Raw genomic sequence first — 25,805 nt, 5'->3', positions numbered from 1 at the left:
AAGGAATATAACTCTGAAATTAAAATGTAAAACTATTAGGTAATCACCAAAAAAAACCCCTGAAAATGCACAAAGTTGTTACCTATGTTTCATTAATAGTTCACCTTTCTGTCTATGTTACTTTCCAATGATACGCCTCATTGTTTTAAGAGAGGATTGTGCAGTTTTTAAAAATTTAATTTAGGTCAATTTAAATGAGTAGAAAGTATCTCAGTATCTGTAACTATGGGAAACCTGATTACATAGAATTAAGGTATTGTAGAAAACCTAAAGCAACTTTAACAAAAAATTGTAGGACAAAATAAAGTGCTTAGAAGATCTCATCCTTTAAGTTTGAACTTATACAAGAACCACAGTGTCCTCTACCCTTAAGACCGCGTATTTAATTGATGGAAGAACTGCAGAAGTAATTTAGTTCATCACCTTCATTGGACAAATATGAAAACTGAAGATCAGAGAAGTTCGTAACTTACACCAAAGGCCACATGGCAAAGTTAGCAGTCAAGATCGAACTCTGCGCCAGATTATACTATCTCTAAGAAAAAACAATTCAAACAACACGGAGGGGTGAGAGGGAAAACCAAACTACCTACTTGGTCATTTTAAAATTTACTTAATCCAGAAGACATATTAGTACAAGGAATAAGAGCATAAAATATTTGTTTTAATATATAAGAAGAAATGAAAAGATCTACCAAGACAAGAATATGTATCTACAGAAAATTTAATAGTTACTATAAAGACTAAAACACTCTAAGTTTTATCCCCAACAGAAGGAATAAGTCTTTAAAAGCCATCAAAAATTTGCTTATTCTGTCACTATTCTTGAGTTTTCAAGAAAATCACTGTGAACATGCAGGTATCCTTGAATTTATCTGGCCTGTGAGGGGTGTCACCTCCTGAAAGGGCGAGGATGGAAACGGATCTACGCTGGCTACTCTAGCATGTTTGCTTTACTCTGAATGGACTGCCCCCTGACCACTCCTGAACATGAGCTGCTTTCTTGGGCTCTAGCACTCTCATGGTTGTTTCTGGAATCATAAGAAAAAACCTCCTGTGTCAGCTAATAAACTGACATAGTCAATAACATATTTAAATTTTGATAAAACAAAAATATTCTAAATCTGATGAATACAAAAGAAAGAATTTATTCAGATTTTCTATTACATGATAAAGAACCTTTTGGTTGCAGCCCAGACCTGTAAACATCTAAAATTTAAGTGCTGGAAGGTGCCTTTAGAGTTAATTTAACACTATACTCTCATTTTACAGATTGAGCAAACTGAAGCTCAGAGACAGGTGGTAACTTGCTCAAAATCACACTTTCTTGGAAGCTAATTTTTTTCAGGTATAGGGTGTAAGTATTGGATATAGGAGAAGGCTTACTTAGAAAGCATTCATATTAATTTGGTCTAGGGAAAGCAGCATATTCTAGAGATCTACTGGTATTTAGGAAGATGGACAGGCAGGGTACAATTAGAGAAATTCTAAGCTTGTTTCCAGAGCTGCTATTCCCTGGAAGTGTGAGTGGCTCAGTGTATGTTAATAAGTGTGTGGGGGAAAAAGTGCTTATGGTCAAGTAAATTTTGAAAATGATCGGCCGAATAAAGTAAACTGAGTTTCTTCATGCCTAACCTGCTCAGAGACTTTAATACATTAATGTCAACTGAGAATCCCCAAGAGTAGGGTGGCATGTGCTGGGTTTCACAAATTTATTTGGGCCTGAATTTCTTTTTTTAGGTCACACCTATTAACATCTCCCTAAATAGTATACTAACGAGCACATATCAAGAAATCTTTTCCCATTATCTTTAAACGTAGGGATCAGAAAACCAAGTGTTTTCACATCACAATAAATTGCTAATCCAGAGACCTGTTACAAAGTTGAAATGTACGTATTCAGAGTTTAACTCAATTTCCACATATTATTTATTCAATATCTACTATACACAAGGCACATAAGTTCATTCTTCCAACCGCTAATATCTCCTTTTATTCTCTTTCAATGCTTTCAACTCTAATAAGTAAGTTAATTTACCACTATCTTCCTTCTTGGCCCTGCTACATACTGAGCTATTAGCATTTTATTGCCATTTGCATCTAGGGAGGATGACTCCTAGGAAGGAAAAGCACAACAGAACTAACAGAGCATACATTCTTGCTTTCAGACATACCAATTTTATTTTGAGGCCATGTGAATTTGCATCTCTATACTAGTATCATGACTAATTAAAGCAACAATTTTGAGTGGAATTTATTTATATTAATTTGATCTGAGCTGGAAATATTTCATTTACTAGGAAAGCAGCATTAAAACCACAATGATTTCTTTGCAGCCAAATAGATTAAAAGATGGAAAAGCTCCTCTCTCCATTATATACAAATTCTCAGTACCTCTTGAAAGTCATCCATTCCTGAAAAGGCATTAGGACCTTTATTGGCTCTTCCTCCACGGTCCTTGCGTTTGATTTTCTTCGGCAAACCACGTCCACGACAAACATTAAAACTTTTAACCCTCTGGTCAATACCTAAAAAAGTTAAAATGTACTCAAATAGTATAGAAAAACAGCACACCTGTCAGCCTATTGGTTTATAGGGAATAGCATATTTTAAATAGTCTATAATGTACAGTGTATTCCCTCTAGATTCAACGAAAAAATTAATTCAATCTTTACATTTCACTTCCTGGGTACTGCTTCTTATTCTTTTGTTTCTTAAGGGATGTTAACAACATAAGGAAGGCAAAGAACAAGAAAATACATGGTTGGAGAAGTCAAATCTAGTTTTATTCACTTCAGTTTTCCTTAGAATAAAAAATTAACCGTGTTTTCTTTTTTTTAAAGAGAATTAAATATTAGATTCATCTCTAAGGAAAACACTATAGGTATTAGTGGTTAATTTGTAGCAAATTGAGTTTCTACTGATAATTCTGAGTAGATACCATATATCTCCAAGTAAAAGGTATACTTGTTTTTTAGTTTTGAAAAACCTGATATTTAAAATATCTAAAAAGATATTCAAATTACAAAAATTATATATTAGGGTAGTAAGTTACAATATAAAGAGATTTCTCATTTTACCAAAGTCATATTGAACTAATGAGTTTTCTAATGACCTTAAACCTACAAAACAGCCAATAAATAAGTGAAAAAAATGTTTTACTTCATTAAAAGAAATCAAAGAAATTAAAATTTAAAAAATAACACCAATTTTCACCTCAAAGAATAGTATCAGTAGGGATTTGAAGAAATTGGCACTTTCACACACTGGCAGGTGTGTTATAAATTGGTACATCACTTTTTTGGATATAAGTTGGTATGTATACAGATCAAAAATCTTCAAATGTGTGGCTATGTCTTTTGACTCAATTCTACATTTCAGGATTTATTCTTAAGAAAAAAGTTTGCCAAGATGTTTTCTGAGATATATATAAATATGCATGATTAATCACAGAATTAAAAGAAAAAACTGGGTGCAACTTAAATCTCAATTACCATCAAACAAATGTAACAATTTGTTAGACAAATTATGATATATCTATTTAATACTATGTAGGCATTAAAAGCTACTCATTAACATAAGAATGAGATACAATCTGTAGTTAAGAACAAAAAGCAAATTCTAATAGTATGTGCAGTTTTTTGTTAAAAAATAATTGTCAGAAAAATTCTGGAAGAATGTACAACAAAAATACTAACAGTAATTATCTCTGGGTTCAAAATATTTTTGTTTCATCTTTGATTTTTGCTGGGTTATCTTTTCTACACATAGAAAAAGTTTTCTGCATTTGACTGTATATTACTTTCATAATTCAGGGAGAAAAATGAACGTCAAAAATAACATGCAACACTTAATTCTTTAACAGAACAAAGAGGAAGAGCTTGAAAGGAAAAACTTCAGGTGGGAAGGTATGAGCAAGGCTTCTCCACATTCCCCTTATTCCGCAAGTGGAATGATCCCTGCCAGCACTATGTCTAGACTCCAGGAACAAACTTTCTGATTACAATAGCATCTGTATAGACAAATTCCTTTCTCTTTACTTCATCAAAGCCTAGATTCATATTTTTCAAAGGAGTTCTACTAGGAAATCAAGAAAAAATAAAGTCATAGAAATAACCAAATTTACTCATTCCTTTTTTCAACAATTAAAGGATAGCTACATAGGGTTTGGGTGCTCACTAATTTGCCTCAGCCTCATCTTGCTCCAGTTTTCTCTTCTTTTTTTTTAATCAAAATATAGTTGACATACAATGTTATATTAGTTTCCGGTGTACAACATAGTGAGTCAACATTTATATACGTTATGAAGTGATCACTGAGATAAATCTAGTAACCATCTGTCACCATACAAAGGTATTAGACTAGCTCCAGTTTTCTTGAAGCAGTCATACTGACTGAACAATTCTTATGGTTGATTTGACCCTTCTGTGACCCAAAATTTCTATGGCAACCTGCCCTGGTCTCTTCAGGGACCATGTACCTCAATATAGAAGATGAATAGGTGATCACTCCATAAATTTTTTTTGATTATGTTCTTATTTCCAATCTTGAAGGATATGTCCACAATCCTAAATACACTTGCATAACAGAAACGATTGCCATTATTTTAAAGCCTAATAAAAGAACAGCTTCCCAGAATTCTGTCCTTATAGGTCTAAAATATAAAGTAATATGTAGAGTAATAAAGACAACTGAAAAAGGTGGTTATTTTTTCAGCATACTGATATCATACAGAAGGGACAGGAAAACATATCAGGAAAGTTGTTTTACATTTTTATATACTTTTAAAATATCAGGATAGCTTTCTAATTCATATATTAAGATATCATACAGATTGAAATATTTATAGATTTTTTGCACTCAAAGACTACAAATAAAGCAAAAATAATTCAGGAACCACAAGAAGAAGCTCATCTTGAGTAAGGGCTAAGAAATTTAAGTTTTTACTCCATAGCTACCTGTTCTAATAAGGTTCTCATATTCAAAAATGGACTGAGAATTTCAAACTTACCTTGCTGAACTCCCTTCATTCTTTGTTTTTTCCCTGATTCTTTAGAAAATGATGATCCTAAAGCAGTATTTGAGGTTTCTTTAGCTTGTCTGTATTGTTTCAGCTGACTGGCAAAATCTTCCTCTGTTTCCTGACCATAGTTACCAAAATTGTCATCACTGTAGTTACCGAAGTTGTCATCACTGTAGGTACTGTACTCATCATATTCTTTACTTTTAAATTTTTTGTTATGTTGACTCTTCTTTGATGTTATGTAACTTCCTGATATATGTCCACGCTAAGTGAAAATGGATAATCATTATCAGGATTTTTCAGTTATATATAGGAATTAACAGTAACACAGAACATCTTTTTTCTCCCAGAAAGTTGGAAGAAAAAAGAGAAAAAAAGACAGTTATTAGTTCTGTCTCTTGGTTAGTACTTATCTTTGATACTATTTAAAAAAAAAAAGCTAAACGCTATCCTGATATTACTAAACATTACAATGTTCATAGATCCTTGCTGGTGGGTGTTTGGTTCACTTTTTATTTTCCATGTCCCATGTTTCTTGTTTTCCATGTCCCATAACTCAATATTTGTACACACAGGAATACTTAAAAATTTATACCATCTTACATGAATTCCTTCTCCAAAAAACTGAGAAGATCTTTTTGAAAATAAGGAAAAGATAGTAAAATAGCTTGGGGTGGGGTAGAAAAATATATATATTCTCCTAACACTGAAAAATTCCCAAATAACATGTTAAGCATATTATATATTTTTTAAAACTATATGTGTAGAAAATTTTATAAAAAGAAAATGTTTACATCTGAGGTCTAACAAAAAAACAGAGATTTCTCTAATAGTGAAAAACATCTATTAAATAAACTGCTCATGAGGAACTACTTATTACAGTATACATTAATAATTTTACAGCTTCTTTACTAAAGCATGTGAAAACAATATACTTTAGTCCCAGAAGTTTATTTAATGATAGTATTCAAAGCTATCTCTATTTACGGAAATATTTTTATTAGTTCTATCATCTCTTCTGTCAATTTTTTTAATAAGAAAGCAAGAGAAAGGTGCACAGAATTACAACTTGAGGATCCAGAAAAACCCAGACCATGACTCATATTCAGCTTAGTACATTTTCAATGTGATATAAAAATCCTGCCCTGGCATAATACCAACATGTATATGTGTTTTTAAAAAAATGCAGAGAAATATTAAGATCTTCTCAGTAATTATATAATAGAGGGGAAAAAAACAACTAAAGCAATCAAGAAAATCAAGTAGCTCATCAAAATTTTAAATTTTGAAGACATTGTATTAGATTTCTGATTTGTTTTAAGCTGTATTTTTAAAGTGTATAACTGTTCTCAGTCACTCTTCAGAAATTCAGATGATTTACAACTGTAGCTAAAAGGCAGAGTTTCTGACATTTTTTTAAAAAGCCACTATGAAAATAAAACAAAAAATAACTGCTTAGGTTAAGTTGAAGATTAATTAGTTGAATGGTACTTACATTTACTCTTATAAAAATGTGACTATATTAATACTTTGATGATATATTTCAATGCTTCATGACTAAAGAATTACTCTGTTAATGCGAGAGCACGAATTTTTCTCTGGAGATTAGATGCTTGTCATAAAAGCTTTTAATTCTTAATATTAATTCAATTCTCTGATTTTTCACAGCCTTTACAAAAATAATCTCCATATTCCTACCCTTTTAAATACAATTATCCCTAAACTTTCAGTTTACCCCTTCCCAAGTTTTTCCAACTCCAAAAATTCCTCGTAGCCCTCTACTGATGCAAACCTCTCACCTCAGGGCTCCTTCTGCACTCAAAGACTCTAATGTGGCCTACTGAGGAGTTTAGTGTTTGGATCAGATCACCACCCATGTGGTGCAAGCTCTCCAGAAAGCCCTAAATGAACAACGGGTTATAGAGCAGCCCCAGCTCGCTAGGCTAGGAGAATATCTCCTTTTGCTTCACATGTCCATCATTTGGAATGAACAAAAGATATTCATCATCAAGGATCTATCAAGTATTTTTTAAAGCCTTCCTGAGAAAAGATGAAAGAAATGAAGAAGACTATAAATTGTACCAAAGGATATAGTTTCTCTAATCACTTTGCTGACTGATTATTAGGCTATATACCCTGCTAGAATGTCTGTGGGGGCAGGTTTGGTTTCTGTAAAACAGAAATTGGCTCCATGGCAATCACTGTAAATATAAAATAAGGGAACAGGAGACCCTAAACAAGGATGAGGAAAAGGGAAAATATAATAAGTCCTCCAATTTAATAGCTAGAAGTTAATACTATATTCTATCTTTTGGTATTTTCAAAAGACAGTATGAGAATTTCAGCAGGGAACTAGAAACTATAAAAATTATTTTGAAGATTTGAAAAAGAAATAAGTTTCTAGAGGGGAAAATACACAAACTGAAATTAAGAACTTAATAAATGGGCTTAAAGGCAAATTAGATCCCTTTGCAGAGAAGAGAAGAGAGAGAAAGGATAAACCAAAGCACATGCTGTAAAACGTCAAGTGGAGAATCTGGGTGAAAGAGATACAGAAGTTCTTTGTACCGTTCTTGCAACTTTTCTATAAGTCATTACGACAAAATTAAAAATTACTAAAAGTAAGAGTGAAATAAACAATTTCCCAATAAATAAAAGCTATGAGAATTTATTGACAGCAAACCTGCACAACAAGTAATGCTAAATAAAGACTAAATGAAGTGCTTTAGGTTAAAAGAAAACAACGCCAGATTGACACTCAGATCTACACAAAGCAACAAAGAGCACTGAAAATGAAATGTGGGTAAACATAAAAGATCATTTTCTTAATTACTTTAACTGAATCTTAGAAACAAAAATAATTACATTGTATCTGTAAGGAGACACAGTAGTCAATATAATGACAGTAAAAACTATGTTTAAGAAAATAGGAATTACTTAAACAATGCACTGAATTGTTTAAACATACAAATGGATCCTGTCCTTCAGAGTAGCCCCCATAAAATGCTATGTATTTATTATAATACTTCTGCTACTGTTTTAAATATTCTGTATCTTCTCTTCTGGAGTTATTTTCAGTGACAGTTTATGAATTAAGAGCTTAGAGCCAGCCCAGATAGCCTAGTGGTTAAAGTTCAGCACTTGCTGCTTTGGTGGCCTGGGTTCACTTCCCAGTCACGGAACTACACCACCCCTCTGTCAGTTGCCATGCTGTGGTGGCAGCTCACATAGAAGAACAAGAACGACTTACAACTAGAATATACAACCATGTACTGGTGCTTTGGGAAGGGGAAAAAAAAAGAGGGTATGAATTAAGAGCTTAAAAATCTCACTACTTGCTATTTTCAACTGCCTAGTTATCTAAAATAGTAATGCCCACCTGTACCTTTTTTCATTCATTGGAAGAATCTCCAAATGACTTTTGACTATTTCCCTTTTTTTTTTTAAGATTGGTACCTGAGCTAACACCTGTTGCCAATGTTTTTTTTTTCCTTTCTCCTTCTTCTCCTCAAAGTCTCCCAGTACATAGTTGTACATTCTGGTTGCAGGTCCTTCTAGTTGTGCTATGTGGGACAATGCCTCAGTATGACTTGATGAGCAGTGCTAGGTCCATGCCCAGGATCCAAACTGGTGAAACCCTGGGCTGCTGAAGTGGAATACATGAACTTAATCACTCAGGTATGGGGCCAGTCCTTACTTTTGACTATTTCTAAAAAATAAATCCAACTGAAAATGATGAAATTTAGGTACCACATCAGTGTCTGCCAAATTGAACCGGTTTAAAATTTTGTCATTAATTGTAAAAATAATTCTAGTGAATACTGTTAAAATGTTCTGAGAAATGGCAGCAACCACTAATTCCAAAATTACTAGACACACTGAATATATACATACATTCTAATATGCACCTAACTAGACAAAATTATTAACTAGAGTATAATTCTTTTCTGATTTTAAAATAAGACACTTTAATAAAACTTCATTTATTCAATGGTCACTTACCGAGCAACCTCAACTAAAAAGAATGCAATAGGGAAACAGAAGGAACTCTAACAAACACAGTAATTTGGTTTCTAAACTCACAAGAGACTAGGAACACCAAATCAGGAAAAAGAAGAGAGCTCAGGTAGACAAGCATATTGGCAGTTAGGCAGAAGCCAGAGCTCAGAAAGTCTAGAGTCCTTCTTAAAACTGGTAATTGTTAAAAAGAGGCTTCGAGGGTGGGCCTTGATCCAATATGACTAGTGACCTTGTAAGAGGAAATCTGGACACACAGAGAGTCACCAGGGGTGTGTGAGCACAGAGGGATGACCATGTGAGGAGAAAGCAGTAAGAAGGTGGCCATCTACAAGCCAAGGAGAGAGGCCGAAACAGATCCTTCCCTTAAGGTCCTCAGAGGAAACAGACCCTGCTGGCACCCTGATCTTGGACTTCTAGCCTCCAGACTGTGAGAAAATAAATTTCTGTTGTTTAAGCCACCAGTCTGTGGTATTTTGTTACGACAGCCCTAGCAAACTAATACATGATATATTCTTTATTTTCAAAGTTTTAAAATTTGTAACATATGTCTTATAAAAACATTTTTTCAAAATATCTGAAGCAAATAATAAAATCAAAAGTTTTATTTTTCCCTTTAAAAGGCAATACTTCCAAACTACAATGAGATACCAATTCATACCCATTAGGAAAGCTATTATTAAAAAAAATGAAAAATAAGTTTGGCAAGGATGTGAAAAAAATCAGAAAACCTTATGCATCGTTAGTGGGAATGTAAAATAGTACAACTGTTTTGGTAAATAGTTGGTGGTTCCTCAGAAAGTTAAATACAGAATTACCATATGATCCACAATTCCACTCCTGGGTATATACCCAAAGAACTGAAAGCAGGGTCTCAAAGAGATACTTGTATACCAATGTTCATTTCAGCATTATTCACAATAGCCAAAAGGTGGAAGCAATCCAAGTGTCCACCAACAGTGGAATGGATAAACAAAATGCAGTATACACATATAATGGAATATTATTCAGCCTTAAAAAAGGAATGAAATTGTGACACATGCTACAACACAGATGAAACTTAAAAAAAACTGGTAAGTGGTAAGTTATATCATAACATAAAAAATGATATGTGAAATAAGCCAGATACAAAAGGATAAATACTGTATGATTCTACCTATATGAGGTACCTAGAATAGGCAGAAGCCCAGAGACAGAAAGTAGAATAGTGGTTTTTAGGGGCTAGGGGGCAGGGGAAAACAAGGTGTTATTGCTTAATGGGTACACAGCTTCTGTTTGGGATGATGAAAAATTTCTGCAAATGGATAGTGGTGATGGTTGAACAACACTGTGACCATACTTAACACCAGTGAATTGTACATTTAAAAATACTTAAAGTGGTAAATTTTACATTATGTTTATTTTATCACAATTTTTTTAAAAAGGTAATACCTGAGGAAATGGAATGTCATAATCCCTGTAGAAACCAGTTCTTTTCTTGTGGGAACTTTCTGTATGTTCAACATCTGAATCAAGGCTGTAGTCTGAACTATCATCACTAGATGGAGAATTATGCTAAAAGAAGAAAAAAACCAAATGTTACATTGCAAAAGGAAGAAAATTTAACTAGTAACTAGATAAGCTTGTTTTAGTCAAAGGTGCCAACCAGTAGATTATATTATCCAGTAGGTTCTGAAGTATTAACTGAAAAATTCTTGCACCAAAGGCCACCACCACTCCAGCTTTTCTAAAAATTTTCTGAGGAAAAGAGTATCTTCTCCTCTTCTCAGGGACTTTAAGGGAGCATTTTCCTCTTCATCCCTTCAGCCCAAGGATTTCAAAGAGAAATACAGCACCTCTATGCTCTAGAATGATCTTAGATTTAAATTAATCTTAAAGGAAATAAAATTAGGTCCTTATCACCAAAGAGGGTCCAAGAACACGAGTAGAGTATGAATTTATTTTACCTAAAATGGATTTAGAGTTCCTATTCTACTGCATAAATATCCTAAAGCTAAAAGATACCAAAAGATTCCAAATTATAATTATGAAACAAATCCAACCTACCAAACTGAACAAAAGTGAAACAGAAAGCACAAGTAACTGATAATGATTGATGAGTACCAAGAGTAAGCTTTTTCAAGTATGAGTGCAATTTCTAAAAACAGTCACCAAATCTCCTCCATCTAGTCAAAATAATTACCTTCCCAGGCTGAATACCCTCTTTAAAGAATTCTTAAAGCTCATGGGGCTGGCCCCATGGCCGAGTGGTTAAGTTCGTGCACTCCACTTCAGCGGCCCAGGGTTTCACCAGTTCAAATCCTGGGCACGGACATGCCATTACTCATCAGGTCATGCTGAGGTGGCATCCCACGTACCACAACTAGAATACTAGAATACCCACAATTAAAATACATACAACTATGCATTGGGGGGCTTTGGGGAGAAAAAGACAAAATAAAATCTTTAAAAAAAAAAAAAGCCCACAACTAGAAGGACATGCAACTAAGATATACAACCGTGTATGGGGGGAGGTTGGGGAGATAAAGCAGAAAAAAAAAAAAAAAAAGGAAGATTGGCAACAGTTGTTAGCCCAGGTGCCAATCTTAAAAAAAAATTTTTTTTTAAATCCTTTAACAACAAAAAAAAGAACTCTTAAAGCTCTTAATGAAGACACTGGCTCTTTATTTTATCACACTTGCATTCCCAGCATCTAGGTCTAGAAGAAACTCAGTAAAAGTTTGCTGAACAAAATTTAACTCTGATGCTTTTTCAGTATGAGGATCTGTTTCCCCTACACCATTCTTTTTTTTTTTTTTTGGCTGAGGAAGATTTGCACTGAGCTAACATCTGTGCCAATCTGCCTCTGCTTTTTTAGCATGTAGGCCACCAGCACAGCATGGCTGCTAACAGAGCAGTGTCAGTCTGCATCCAAGAAGCAAACTTGGGCTGCCAAAGCGGAGCAGGCAGAACTTAACCACTAGGCCAGAGGTAGGCCCTCCTCTACTCCATTCTTAAATGCTCTTTTAGGAGGACAAACTGTTGTCCTCCACTTTGTTCTTAAATGTGCTGGGGTTTAGTTTTGGGTGCTGTTATTTCTATTTTTGTTGATTTGATGGGTGATATGAAGAGATATGTTTACAATTATGCTATAAAATACTTTATAATGTTATCTAATCTTTGTTGGTTAGAGTTTGAAATAAATATTGTCCGTTTAAAAGTCAAGTTTGCTCAGTCACTAGCAGAAGTCAGCTCCAGCTCAAAGTAAAACGTTTCACTTGAAAAACACTAAAAGGATAAGACTTGCTTAAGAAGAAGCCAAAACAAAGACACTTGCTTTAGAAAGAACCATCAGAGAAGAGAGGGTTCTGTTTAAAGGAGAAGGTTCTTCAGGCTATTCCAAAAACATGAGGCTAAAACATAGAGACTTTAAGAAACCATCAGGAAGGCTATCAACAAAAAAATATATATGTGGCTCACATATAGTAATGAGAAGTAGAGAGCATCATGGCAGAGTGAGCTGTTCCCTTAGTCTCTCCCCGCTAAGATACAATGAAAAGGACATTCATTAACCAACAGAGGACATCCACACAACACAACAGACATCTGAGACATCGACATAGCCAGACGTCTGAAAATGGGGTTATTGGATCACTGAGGAAGCAATGGAAGGAAGGAAGTGGATTTCCTCCCCTTCCCCTGTGGCAGCAATCTAGGGTGCGGGAACTCACGCAGCAGCTGGTGTGAGACTCTGAGAGGAGATGGGGAAAAGGCAGCCCTCCAAAGGAAAGCATTCACTCTTGGAGTTGCTTCCCAGCCTACTGGAATGCTCCACACTGAGGTGGCTCAGCCACCACAGAGGCCCCCCACCCCCCACCAAGCGAACCAGCCCAAGTGGGCTGCAGGTGAGTGCAGAATGGGACCACAGGTGGGCACCCCCTCCCCTCCATCATGCCTGGTGCACCAGCTCAGCTGGTTGGCCAGAGCAAGGGATCCCCACCAGAGTTCCTGCACCTGCATGTGTGAAGCAGCAGCGGCCAGATGCAGAGAGCCCTATCAGCACAACTCCAAACAGATGGGCACAACTGCCAGGGTTCACAGTGGGCTCAGAGAATACAGCTCCTGTCCCCCAACAGTGGTGGCAGGTGGAAAGTGTGACCAGATACTACCACTATGCACCAGGAAAGGTCCACTCCATCAAACAGCATGAAGAAATACATTAACACTCCAGACCAGAAGGAAAACAACAAGTGTCCCAAAACCAATCCTGAAGTCACAGAAATTTACAATGTAAACGAAAGAGAATTCAAAATAGTTTATCATAAAGAAACTCAATGAGTTACAAGAAAACTCAGAAAGTCAGTTCAAGGAACTTAGGAATAAAATTAATGAGCAGAGGGAATTCTTCACAAAAGAGATTGAAACTCTAAAAAAAAAAAAAAAACAGAAATGCTGGAGATGAAAAACACAATGATTGAGACAAAAAACAATCTAGAATCCTTAAAAAAAACAGCTGACGTTACACAGGTCAGAATTAGTAATTTAGAGGACAGAAATACAGAAATGTTTCAGGTGGAGAAGAGAGAACTAAACCTAAAAAGAAAAGAAGAAATTCTCTCAGAAATATATGACTCAATTAGGAAATGCAACATAAGGATTATGGGTATTCCAGAGGGAGAAGGGAGGGAGAAAAGAGCAGAGAGCTTGTTCAAAGAAATAATAGTTGAGAATTTCCCAAACCTGGCGAAGGAGCTAGAATTACATGTAAAAGAAGCTAATAGAACTCCTAACTACATGAATGTAAAAACACCTTCTCCAAGGCATGTATTAGTAAAACCGGCAAAAGTCAATGACAAAGAAAAAATATTAAGGCAGCAAGGCAGAAGAAAATAACCCAGAAAGGAACTCCTATCAGGCTTTCAGCAGATTTCTCAGCAGAAACCTTACAGGCTAGGAGAGAGGGGATTGATATATTCAAAATACTGAAAGACAAAAACTTCCAACCAAGAATATCCAGTGAAGCTTTTTAGTTTGATGTAGTCCCATTTGTTCATTTTGTCTTTTGTTTCCCTTGCCCGGTCAGACATGGGACTTGAAAATATGCTGCTCAGACCGGTGTCAAAGAGCATACTGTCTATGTTTTCTTCCAGAAGTTTCATGCTTTCAGGTCTTACAATCAAGTCTTGAATCCATTTTGAGTTGATTTTTGTGCATGGTGTAAGGGAATGGTCTACTTTCATTCTTTTGCATGTGGCTGTCCAGTTTTCCCAACATCATTTATTGAAGAGACTCTCCTTTCTCCATGGTATGCTCTTGGCTCCCTTGTCGAATATTAGGTGTCCATAAATGTGTGGGTTTACTTCTGGGCTCTCAATTCTTCTCTATTGATCTGTGTGTCTGTTTTTGCGCCAGTACCATGCCGTGTTGGTCACTATGGGTTTGTAGTATATTTTGAAACCAGGGAGTGTGATACCTCCAGCTTTGTTTTTTCTCAGGAATCCATTGGCTATTTGGGGTCTTTTGATGTTCCATATAAATTTTAGGACTCTTTGTTCTATATCTGTGAAAAATCTTGTTGGAACTTTGATAGGGATTGTGTTGAATCTACAGATTGCTTTAGGAAGTACAGACATTTAACAATGTTAATTCTTCGAATCCAAGAGCATGGAATATCTTTCCATTTCTTTGTGTCTTCTTCGATTTCTTTCAACAATGTTTTATAGTTTTCGTTGTACAGATCTTTCACCTCTTTGGTTAAGTTTATTCCTAGGTATCTTATTCTTTTTGTTGCAACTGTAAATGGGATTGTATTCTTAATTTCTCTTTCTACTACTTCATTGTTAGTGTATAGAAACTAGAAACACAACCGATTTTGGTACGTTGATTTTGTATCCCACAACTTGACTGTATTCCTTTATTGTTTCTAAAAGTTTTTTAGTGGAATCCTTAGGGTTTTCTAGATATAAAATCATGTCATCTGCAAAGAGTGACAGTTTCACTTCTTCTTTTCCAATGTGGATCCTTTCTGCACAGCAAAGGAAACCATCAACAAAACGAAAAGACAAGCTAACAACTGGAAGAAGATATTTGCAAACCACATATCAGATAAGGGGTTAATATCCAAAATATACAAAGAACCAATACAGCTCAACAACAAAATACCAACAATCCAATTAGAAAATGGGCAAAAGATCTGAACAGAGATTTCTCTAAAGAAGATATACGGATGGCCAACAGGCATATGAAAAGATGCTCAACATCATTAGCTATCAGGGAAATGCAAATCAAAACTACAATGAGGTATCACCTCACTCCAGTAGTCAGAATGGCTATAATTAACAAGACAGGAAACAACAAATGTTGGAGAGGGTGTGGAGAGAAGGGAACTCTTGTTCACTACTGGTGGCAGTGAAAACTGGTGCAGCCACCATGGAAAGCAGTATGGAGTATCCTCAGAAAATTAAGGATAGATCTACCATATGATCCAGCTATTCCACTGCTGGGTATTTATCCAAAGAACTTGAAAACACAAAGGCATAAAGATACTTGCACCCCTATGTTCATTACAGCATTATACACAATAGCCAAGACTTGGAAGCAACCTAGGTGCCCATCAAGGGACAAATGGATAAAGAAGATGTGGTATTTATACATGATGGACTACAACTTAGCCATAAAAAATGATGAAATCCGGCCATTTGTGACAACATGGATGGACCTTGAGGGTATTATGCTGAGTGAAATAAGTCAGAGGGAGAAAGTCAAATACCATATGATCTCACTCATAAGTAGAAGATAAAAACGACAAACAAACACATAGCATTGGAGATTAGATTGGTGGTTACCATAGGGGAAGGGGGGAGGAAGGAGGGCAAAAGGGGTGATTAAGCTCACATGTGAGGGGATGGACTATAATTAGTTTTCGGGTGGTGAACATGATGTAATCTACACAGAATTAAAAATATATTATGTACATACAAAAGTAAACAAAAACATGATTCAACAGAAAAAAGAAAAAGAACATCCAGTGAAAATACCCTTCAGATATGATGGAGAAATAAAAACTTTCCCAGATAAACAAAAGCTGAGGGAGTTCATCACCACAAGAACCCCATACAAGATATGATCAAGAAGGCCCTCGTGGGGCCGGCCAGGCAGTGCAGCAGTTAAGTTCACACGTTCCGCTTCTCGGCGGCCCGGGGTTCACCAGTTCGGATCCCGGGTGCAGACGTGGCACTGCGTGGCAAGTGCCATGCTGTGGTAGGCGTCCCACGTATAAAACAGAGGAAGATGGGCATGGATATTAGCTCAGGGCCAGTCTTCCTCAGCAAAAAGAGGAAGATTGGCAGTAGTTAGCTCAGGGCTAATCTTCCTAGAAAGAAAAAAAAAAAGAAGGCCCTCGTACGTGAAAAACAAAATGAAAAGGTTTACAAAGACTTGAGCAAGGAGATAAATAGACAAAATCAGAAAATTGAAGCTCTCTATCAGAACAGATTAGCAAACAATTATAACATTAAAGATAAAGGGAAGGAAAGCATAAAAAAATAACTATAATCATTTTGTTTTAATCATGAACTCACAACACAAAATGGAATATGTTGTGACAACAATAACTTAGATGGGGAAGAGGAAAGGGATGGAATCTGATTAGGCTAAGGAGATAAGAAGCTATCAGAAAATGGACTCTCTCATCTACAAGAACTTTTATGCAAACCTCACAGTAACCACTAAACAAAAACTCAGAGACACAAATGATAAACAAAGAGAAAACTGAGAAAACTATCACAGAAAATCACCAAACTGAAATGGCAGGTGGAAATACACGGGACCAGAAACAAGGGAAATACAGAACTGGAAAACAAGAGAGAGAATGGCAGAATTAAGCCCTCATATATCAATAATCATTCTAAATATAAATGGATTGAATTCTCCAATCAAAAGACAGTGGCTGGATGGATTAAAACACAAGACCCAACAATATGCTGCCTCCAGAAAACACATCTCAGCTCTAAAGATAAACACAGGCTCAGAGTGAAGGCATGGAAGATGACACTCCAAGCCAACGACAAACAAAAGAAAGCAGGCATTGCCATACTTGTATCTGACAAAGCAGACCTCAAAATAAAAAAGGCAATGAGAGACAAAGAGGGGCAGTATATAATGATAAAAGGGACATTCCACCAAGAGGAAATAACACTTATAACTAACCATGCTCCTAACACAGGAGTACCAAAGTGCATAAAGCAACTATTAATTGACCTAAAAGGAGATATTAACAGCAACACAATAATAGTAGGGGACCTTAACATCCCACTTTCATCAATGGACAGACCATCCAGCAGAAAGGCAACTAGGATATAGTGGAACTAAATGAAAAACTAGACCAGATGGACTTAACAAATACATATAGAACGCCCCATCCAAAATCAGCAGAATACACATTCTTCTCAGGTGTACAAGGAACATTCTCAAAGATAGACCATATGTTACGAAACAAGGCAAGCCTCAGTAAATTTAAGAAGACTGAAATCATATCAAGCATCTTTTCCAACCATAATGCTATGAAACTAGAAATCAACTACAAGAAAAAAGCTGGCAAAGTGACAAATATGTGGAGATTTAACAACATGCTACTGAACAAATGGATCACTGAAGAAATTAAAGGAGAAATCAGAAAATATCTACAGACAAATGAAAATGAAAATACACCATACCAACTCATATGGGATGCAGCAAAAGCAGTCCTAAGAGGGAAATTCATAGTAATTCACACCCACCTTAACAAGCAAGAAAAATCTCAAATACGCAATCTTAAATGTCACCTAACAGAACTAGAAAAAGAAGAACAAACAAAGCCCAAAGTCAGCAAAACAAATAATAAGAGCAGAAATAAATGAAATTGAAAAAAAAAAAAACAGTAGAAAGGATCAATATAAAGAACTGGTTCTTTGGGAAAATAAACAAAATTGACAAACCCTTAGCCAGACTTACTAAGAAGAAAGAGGGCTCAAACAAATAAAACTAGAAATGAAAGAAGAGAAATTACAATAGACACCACAGAAATACAAAGGATTACAATAGAATACTATGAAAAACTATATGCCAACAAATTGGACAATCTAGAAGAAATGGATAAATTCTTAGACTCTCAAAACCTCTCAAAACTGAATCAAGAAGAAATAGAGAATCTGAAGAGACCAATCACAAGTAAAGAGATAGAAGCAGTAATCAAAAACTTCCCAAAAAATAGAAGTGCAGGACCAGATGACTTCTCTGGAGAATTCTACCAAACATTCAAAGATTTAATGCCTCTACTTCTCAAATTATTCCAAACAATTGAAGATGACAAAACACTGCCAAACTCATTCTATGAGGCCAAAATCACCCTGATCCGAAAGCCAAAGACAACACAAAGAAGGAAAATTACAGGCTAATATCACTGATGAATGTAGACGCAAAAATCCTCAACAAAATATTGACAAACTAAATACACTAATACATTAAAAGGAACATACACCATGATCAAGTGGAATTTATACCAGCAACACAGAGATGGTTCAACATCTGCAAATCAACCACTGTGATACATCACATTAACAAAATGAGGAATAAAAATCACATGATCATCTCAAGAGATGCAGAGAAAGCATGTGACAAGATCTAACATCCATTTATAATAAAAATTCTCAACAAAATGGGGATAGAAGGAAATTACCTCAACATAATAAAGCCCATATGTGACAACCCCACAGCCAACATCATACTCAATGGGGAAAAACTGAAAGCCATCCCTCTGAGAACAGGAACAAGACAACAGTGCCCACTCACACCACTTTTATTAGTCATAGTACTGGAGGTTTTGGCCAGAGCAATTAGGCCAGAAAAAGAAATAAAAGGCACCCTAATTGGCAAGGAAGAAGTGAAACTCTCACAGTTTGAAGATGACATGATCCTATATAGAGAAAACCCTAAAGAATGCCTTGAAAAACTATTAGAAATAATCAACAACTACAGCAAAGTTGCAGAGCACAAAAGCAACTTACAAAAATCAGCTGGATTTGTATACTTTAATCATGAACTAACAGAAAGAGAACTCAAGAATACAATCCCATTTACAATTGCAACAAAAAGAATAAAATATCTAGGAATAAATTTAACCAAGGAGGTGAAAGATCCATACAATGAAAAACTATAAGACATTATTGAAAGAAACTGATGATGACATAAATAAATGGAAAGATATTCCATGAATGTGGATTGGAAGAATAAACATAGTTAAAATGTCCATATTACCTAAAACAATCTACAGATTCAATGCAATCCCACTCAGAATCCCAATGACATCTTTCATGGAAATAGAACAAAGAATCCTAAAATCCATATGGAGCAACAAAAGACCCCAAATAGCTAAAGCAATCCTGAGAAAAAAGAACAAAGCTGGAGGCATCACAATCCCTGACTTTAAAAAATACTACAAAGCTATAGTAATCAGAACAGCGTGGTACTAGTACAAAAACAGACACACAGATCAATGGAAGAGAATTGAAAGCCCAAAAATAAAACCACACATCTATGGACAGCTAATCTTCAACAAGGGAGCCAAGAAGATACAATGTAGAAAGAAAGACCCTTCAATAAATGGTGTTGGGAAAAATGGACAGCCACATGCAAAAGAATGAAAGTAGATCATTATCTTTTGCCATAGACAAAAATTAACTCAAAATGGATTCAAGACTTGAAGGTAAGATGTGAAACCATAAAACTCTTAGAAGAAAATACAGGCAGTAGACTCTTTGACATCAGTCCTTGCAGCATCTTTTCGAATACCACATCTTCTCAGGTAAGGGAAACAAAAGAAAAAAATAAACACATAGGACTACATCAGACTAATGAGCTTCTGCAAGGCAAAGGAAATTAGGAACAAAACAAAAAGACAACTGGCAGAAAATATTTGCAAATCATATATCCAACAGAGGTTAAATTCCAAAATATATAAAGAACTCATATAACTCAACAACAAAAAAATGCACAACTTGATCAAAAAATGGGCTGAGGATATGAACAAATACTTTTCCAAAGATATACAGATGGCCAACAGGCACATGAAAAGATGTTCAACATCACTAATCATCAGGGAAATGCAAATCAAAATTACAATGAGACATCACCTACCACATGTTAGAATGGCTATAATTACCAAGACAAAACATAACAAATGTTGGAGAGGATGTGGAGAAAAGGGAACCCTCAGACATTGCTAGTGGGAATGCAAACTGGTGTAGCCACTATGGAAAACAGTATGGAGAGTTCTCAAAAAATTAAAAATAGAAATACCATACAACCCAGCTATCCCACTATTGCGTACTTATCCAAAGAACTTGAAATCAACAATTCAAAGAGTCTTATGCACTCCTATGTTCACTGCAGCATTATTCACAAAAGCCAAGATGTGGAAGCAACCCAAGTGCCCATCAACTGACTAATGGATAAAGAAGCTGTGGTATATATATACAATGGAATACTACTCAGCCATAAAAAAGACCAAATCGTCCCATTTGCAACATGGATGGGGCTTGAGGATATTATGTTAAGCAAAATAAGCCAGACAGAGAAAGACAAACATAGTGTTAATTTCACTCATACATGGTAGATAAACAAACACATGGACAAAGAGAACACATTAGTGGTTACCAGTGGGGAAGAAGATTGAGGGGTGAGCGTAAGGGGTAAATTATGAGGCACTTATATATGGTGACTGACAAATAGTAATGTACAACTGAAATTTCCTAATATCATAAACTATTATGACCTCAATAAAAAAAGGAGTAATTATTAACCTGAAATTAGCAAATTGAACTATACTAAAAATAGCTTGAAATAATAGAAGGTAATTTAAAGTTATCAAAATTTTAAGTGAAAAGGATGGTATTTTTTTTATTTCAGAATTTTTGTGTTTCTTTTTTTTCCTCCCTTTTTTTTGGTATTGTTTGATATCTGTTCAGTGTTTGAAAGTATTCCTTTAATTTTTGTTATTTTACCTATAACACATTGGTGGATTATTTCCTCCAATACACTTGATTGATAAGTACTAAAGTTCAAGTCTAAATTATTATGTTTTCTATAGAACTGTTAAACAACATCACATCATCAGGAGTAAAGACGCCAAAAACCATAGTTCAGGAACTAATTAACAGGAAAGCCACTGAGTGACCCCCTTAAATATTCAAATAGTGACAGAATTTAGGGACTTCAGTGTCTTCCTCCAAACAGGCCATCCTTTCCACACTTACGTGCTTTTATATTCTCTGTATCTCTTTGGCCAACTAGTTAACTCCTATCTGTCCTTCAAGATTTACTGCAAACGGCCTCCATGTTCAACACTAAGAGAATGATTTATTATAGTACATAGCAATCAATTAAAATGTTATTTTGGAAGATTTTATAGTAACATAACAAAATGTTTACCTGTCACATTAAGTGAAAATGTAAAATATAAAATCAATTAAACACTATTTCTCCAATATTAAGAAAAAAATCACAGAAAAGAAAGACTTGAAGGAAATACACCAAAATGTTAACAGTAGTTAGTCTACTTAGTTTAATTTTAGGTCGCTTCTTTTTCTTTTTATATCTTTGAATTTTCTACTTTTCTTGAAGTATACAGCTTCTACCGTGAAACAAAAAACAATTATTTTGAAGACCATATTCAAAGACTCTTGAAATTTTTTCTGTCTTCCTCAATCACAAAGCAGATATTCATCGAATATTTTTGAGAGACACGCTGAATGCTATCTGGGATGTTTACAAAGTGGAAAAGGCTTCCCATAGTTCTGAGGTCTCTCCTACTTCACTTTATACTGCTTTGCCCTAAGCATCCCAAAAGCTCTGTTCTCTTCACACATTCCCTTAAGCAAGCACTCTCTCTCAAAGCTTCGGCTCTCACGCACTTTTCAAAAATTACCCCCAAGAATACATTTTGAATGGAAACTCTCCTTGTATTTCCAGTTCATTCAGTAGAATTCCCTCTGGGAATTTCATTTTGCCTCAAACTCACCATATCTAAATTAAAATACGTTATCACTTTTTCTACAAATACTACCTACTTTCTGACATTTATCTATTAATAATAACAGCACCATACTCCTTAGCTAAAAATGTGAGAGTTGTCTTTGATTCCTTCCTTTCACTCCTCTCTGTTTCATCAATTTCTGCTATGGAATTTCTTAGATTTATCTATTTCTCACCATTCTTCCTACCATAAACTTGGGTCAGCCTCTCATCCTGCAAAATAACAAACAAATTCCAATACAATCTGTCTAAAACAAAGATTATATAGTAGAAATAACAACATTATATGTTAGCACATGCATGAGAAGAATATCTGGAAGACTACATACCAACTGTTATTTCTGGGGAGTGAGATTACAAGGGCCTTCTCTTTTTATCTATTTCTGTCAAAATTGAATTTTTAAATAATTAACTTCATGTTACCTCAGTAATCATGAACAAATAGTACACAAATGTACTTCCATGGCCAATTTGAACAAACAAACAAAACTGTCTCCTGGACTGTCTCCCTCACATCCCTCAAAACATCCAGTCCACCCAGCACCCTGACGCTTCTGCTGGTTAACCACCCTAAAATGACACTTATCATGTAAACATGCCTTATATCATCTAAAATGTTTTCTTCAGATCAGCACATCAATATTAAGCAACTCTGGGGGTCAGCCCTGTGGCTGGAATGGTTAAGTTCGCACACTCCACTTTGGCAGCCCAGGGTTTCACTGGTTTGGATGCTGGGTGCAAACCTAGCACTGCTTATCAAGCCATGCTGAGGTGGCGTCCCATATAGCAGAGCCAGAAGGACCTACAACCAGACTATACAACTACGTACTCGGGGGGGCTTTTGGGAGAAGACAAAAAGAAGACTAGCAACAGATGTTAGCTCAGGTAGCCAATCCAAAAAAAAAAAAAAATAATATTAAGCAACTCTGTGTTACTTTCAAGACCTCCCCAAAACTGGCTTACCTCACCGTTAGTTCTGCCTCCTTTACAATGAGAACACGTCTAAATCTAGCTAATCTCAGTGAGGTCTCTTTCATACATGAAACACTCCTGCAGCCTCTGTTCATGATATTTCCCACCACTGGAAGTATTTTCTCCTTTCCTCATCCTATTCTTCTACATCAACTCTAATCCTATTATTCTCCCCCTTTTATCATTATATTTTACATATATTATCTGAACTGTACAATTAGCACATTGCAAAATGGCTAACTTTATACTACACGTTAGCATTTTATTACATACTATTTTATTTGATAATTATTTATCGTTATGACTGACCATCAACCACTGACCATTTATTGTTATGTTTTATGGTTATGGTTATAATCTCACCAAATAAAATCAAAGCTCTTCATAGACAGGATTATTTTTCCTCTTCTTTAATCTAAGTATTTATCATAACATTAGCCAATAAATTCTTATGTATTATCTGATCAGTTCAGGCTAGTTGAAGAGTTTACAGACAAATAAATTAACAAACGTTAGAGAGAAAGTTTAATAAAGTTAACCTGAGGGCAAAGGGGTGTGAGGACTAGTTGCAGCATCTCAGGAGGAAGGCATTGATCTCAGCCTTCCTACCTGAGCTTGTATAACCTTCTAGCCTAGAATGGACGGAAGAAAAAACTCCTCTGGGAGCAGCCAATAGGAAAGAGCCCTAGGTTGAAAGCAAAAACAAAGTACACTGAACTGGTACAACATCCTGTTATATTTCTAACTGTAGTTAAAAATTTTCAGCAAAATGGATGCTAGAATGTACCCTCTTCATTAACAGTTGTTTTACTTACTTTCTAATGCAAGAATTGGTTTTTCATGCAAAATCAAAGAAATATGCTGTATACTTTGAACCAAAGCTAAAATTTGTGGGTTCAGTAGAAATGAATCTTCTCATACTCCCAGTGGGGAATTTGTGCTTCTTGGCCCCAAAACTCTGAAGTTCTGTTGGACTGCAGGTCCTGGAGTGAGGGGCAGAGGGGGAGTAGAGATTCTCAATTCAAAGGACACAGTAAATGTCCTTTTTCCTTTTATGCTTTTCACATAGAGAAGTTTACCAATTCCTTACTGTTCTCAGGCCCTGAATCATAGTTAAGAAGATTTCTCCACTCCCAGGTAAAAGAGTACTTCACTCATGCTTTACTCTAATACTTGTATAAGTTTCATTTTTTTACATTTAAATCTTTGACCTATCTGGAATTTATCCAATGTAAGAAATGAATCCTCTGTTATGTCCATAGCACTACCCAATTCCCTCAACTACGCTTATTAAAAAGTTCACCTTTTCACACTGGTTTGAGATGCTCCTATATCACATACCAATTTCCACATGCATTCACTCTATTTCTGAGTTTTCTTTTCTGCTCCATTGGTCTATTTTTCCATGCACCAATATCACACTGCTTTAATAACAGAGGCTTTACTCTACTGTAATATTTTAGGGTCACTCCATATATCCTTTCTTTTCAGGTTTTCCAATCTATTCTTGGACGGTGGTATTAAAGATAAGTCCACAGATTCTTTATTACTCCTTCCTGCAAGAAGTGGAGATTATTTCCTCTCCTCTTGAGTGTGGGCTAGACTTAGTAACTTGTTTCTACCAAACAGAATATGTCAGAAGTGATGGTACTATCACTTCTGAGATTAGTTATAAAAAAGACTGTAGCTTTCATCTTGGGTGCTTTCTCTTCCTTCCTCTTACTCTTGGTTCACATGCTTTGGAGGAAGCCAGCTGACATCATGAGGACACCGAGGCAGCCTGTAGAGAGGTCCACATAGTGAGGAACTGTGGCCTGCCAAGAGCCACATGAGTGAACCTGCAAGAGGATCCTGCCTCAGTCGAGCCTTGAGATGACTGCAACCTCATGAAAAATGCTAAGCCAGAATCACCTAGTTAAGCTGCACCCAGATTCCTGAACCACAGAAACTGAGAGAGAAATTTTTGTTGTTTTAAGCTTCTAAGTTTGGGGTAATACGTTATGAAGCAATAGTTAACTAATACGGATTTTGGTGTCTGGAAATGCTGTGCTGCCATAACAAGTATCTAAAAGGTAGCAGTGGTTTTGGAACCAGGCAGTGAATGGAAACTGGAAGAACTTTAAAGAGAGCATTAGCAATGGGACTTCATCAGACTAAAGAGCTTCTTCAAGGCAAGGGAAAACAGAAACAAAAAAACAGCTCACTAATTGGGAAAAAATATTTACAAGCCACTTATCCGACAAAGGGTTAATCTCCATAATATACAAAGAACTCACACTGCTTAACAACAAAAAAACAAACAACCCGATCAAAAAATGGGCAGAGGACATGAACAGACATTTCTCAAAAGAAGATATGAATATGGCCAATAGACACATGAAAAGATGTTCATCATCGCTAATCATCAGGGAAATGCAAATCAAAACTACACTAAGATATCACCTTACCCCCGTTAGATTGGCAAAAACATCCAAAACCAAGAACGACAAATGTTGGAGAGGTTGTGGAGAAAGAGGAACCCTCATACACTGTTGGTGGGAATGCAAACTGGTACAGCCACTATGGAAAACAGTATGGAGATTTCTCAAAAAGTTAAAAATAGAAATACCCTATGACCCAGCCATCCCATTACTGGGTATCTATCCTAAGAACCTGATATCAGATATCTCAAGAGTCCGTTGCACCCCTATGTTCATCGCAGCATTATTTACAATAGCCAAGACGTGGAACCAGCCTACATGCCCAG

General features: G+C 35.7%; 1 protein-coding gene across 1 annotated transcript in view; it reads right to left on the bottom strand.

The window, feature by feature from the left end:
- ZC3H6 (zinc finger CCCH-type containing 6) overlaps positions 1 to 25,805 on the bottom strand; it is a 70,394-nt gene that overhangs the window by 17,788 nt on the left and 26,801 nt on the right. The window contains exons 3-5 of the mRNA XM_046661895.1: positions 10,472 to 10,594; positions 5,012 to 5,288; positions 2,395 to 2,528 (exon numbers count right to left, since the gene is read on the bottom strand). Of these exons, the coding sequence (XP_046517851.1) occupies positions 2,395 to 2,528; positions 5,012 to 5,288; positions 10,472 to 10,594 (534 nt within the window). The remainder of the gene's footprint in view (positions 1 to 2,394; positions 2,529 to 5,011; positions 5,289 to 10,471; positions 10,595 to 25,805) is intronic.

The sequence above is a fragment of the Equus quagga genome, chromosome 5 (genome assembly GCF_021613505.1).
Source record: "Equus quagga isolate Etosha38 chromosome 5, UCLA_HA_Equagga_1.0, whole genome shotgun sequence".
In the NCBI taxonomy this organism is placed as follows: Eukaryota; Metazoa; Chordata; class Mammalia; order Perissodactyla; family Equidae; genus Equus; species Equus quagga.
The sequence above is the reverse complement of the archived record's forward strand: the minus strand, read 5'-3'. Positions and strand labels throughout refer to the sequence as shown.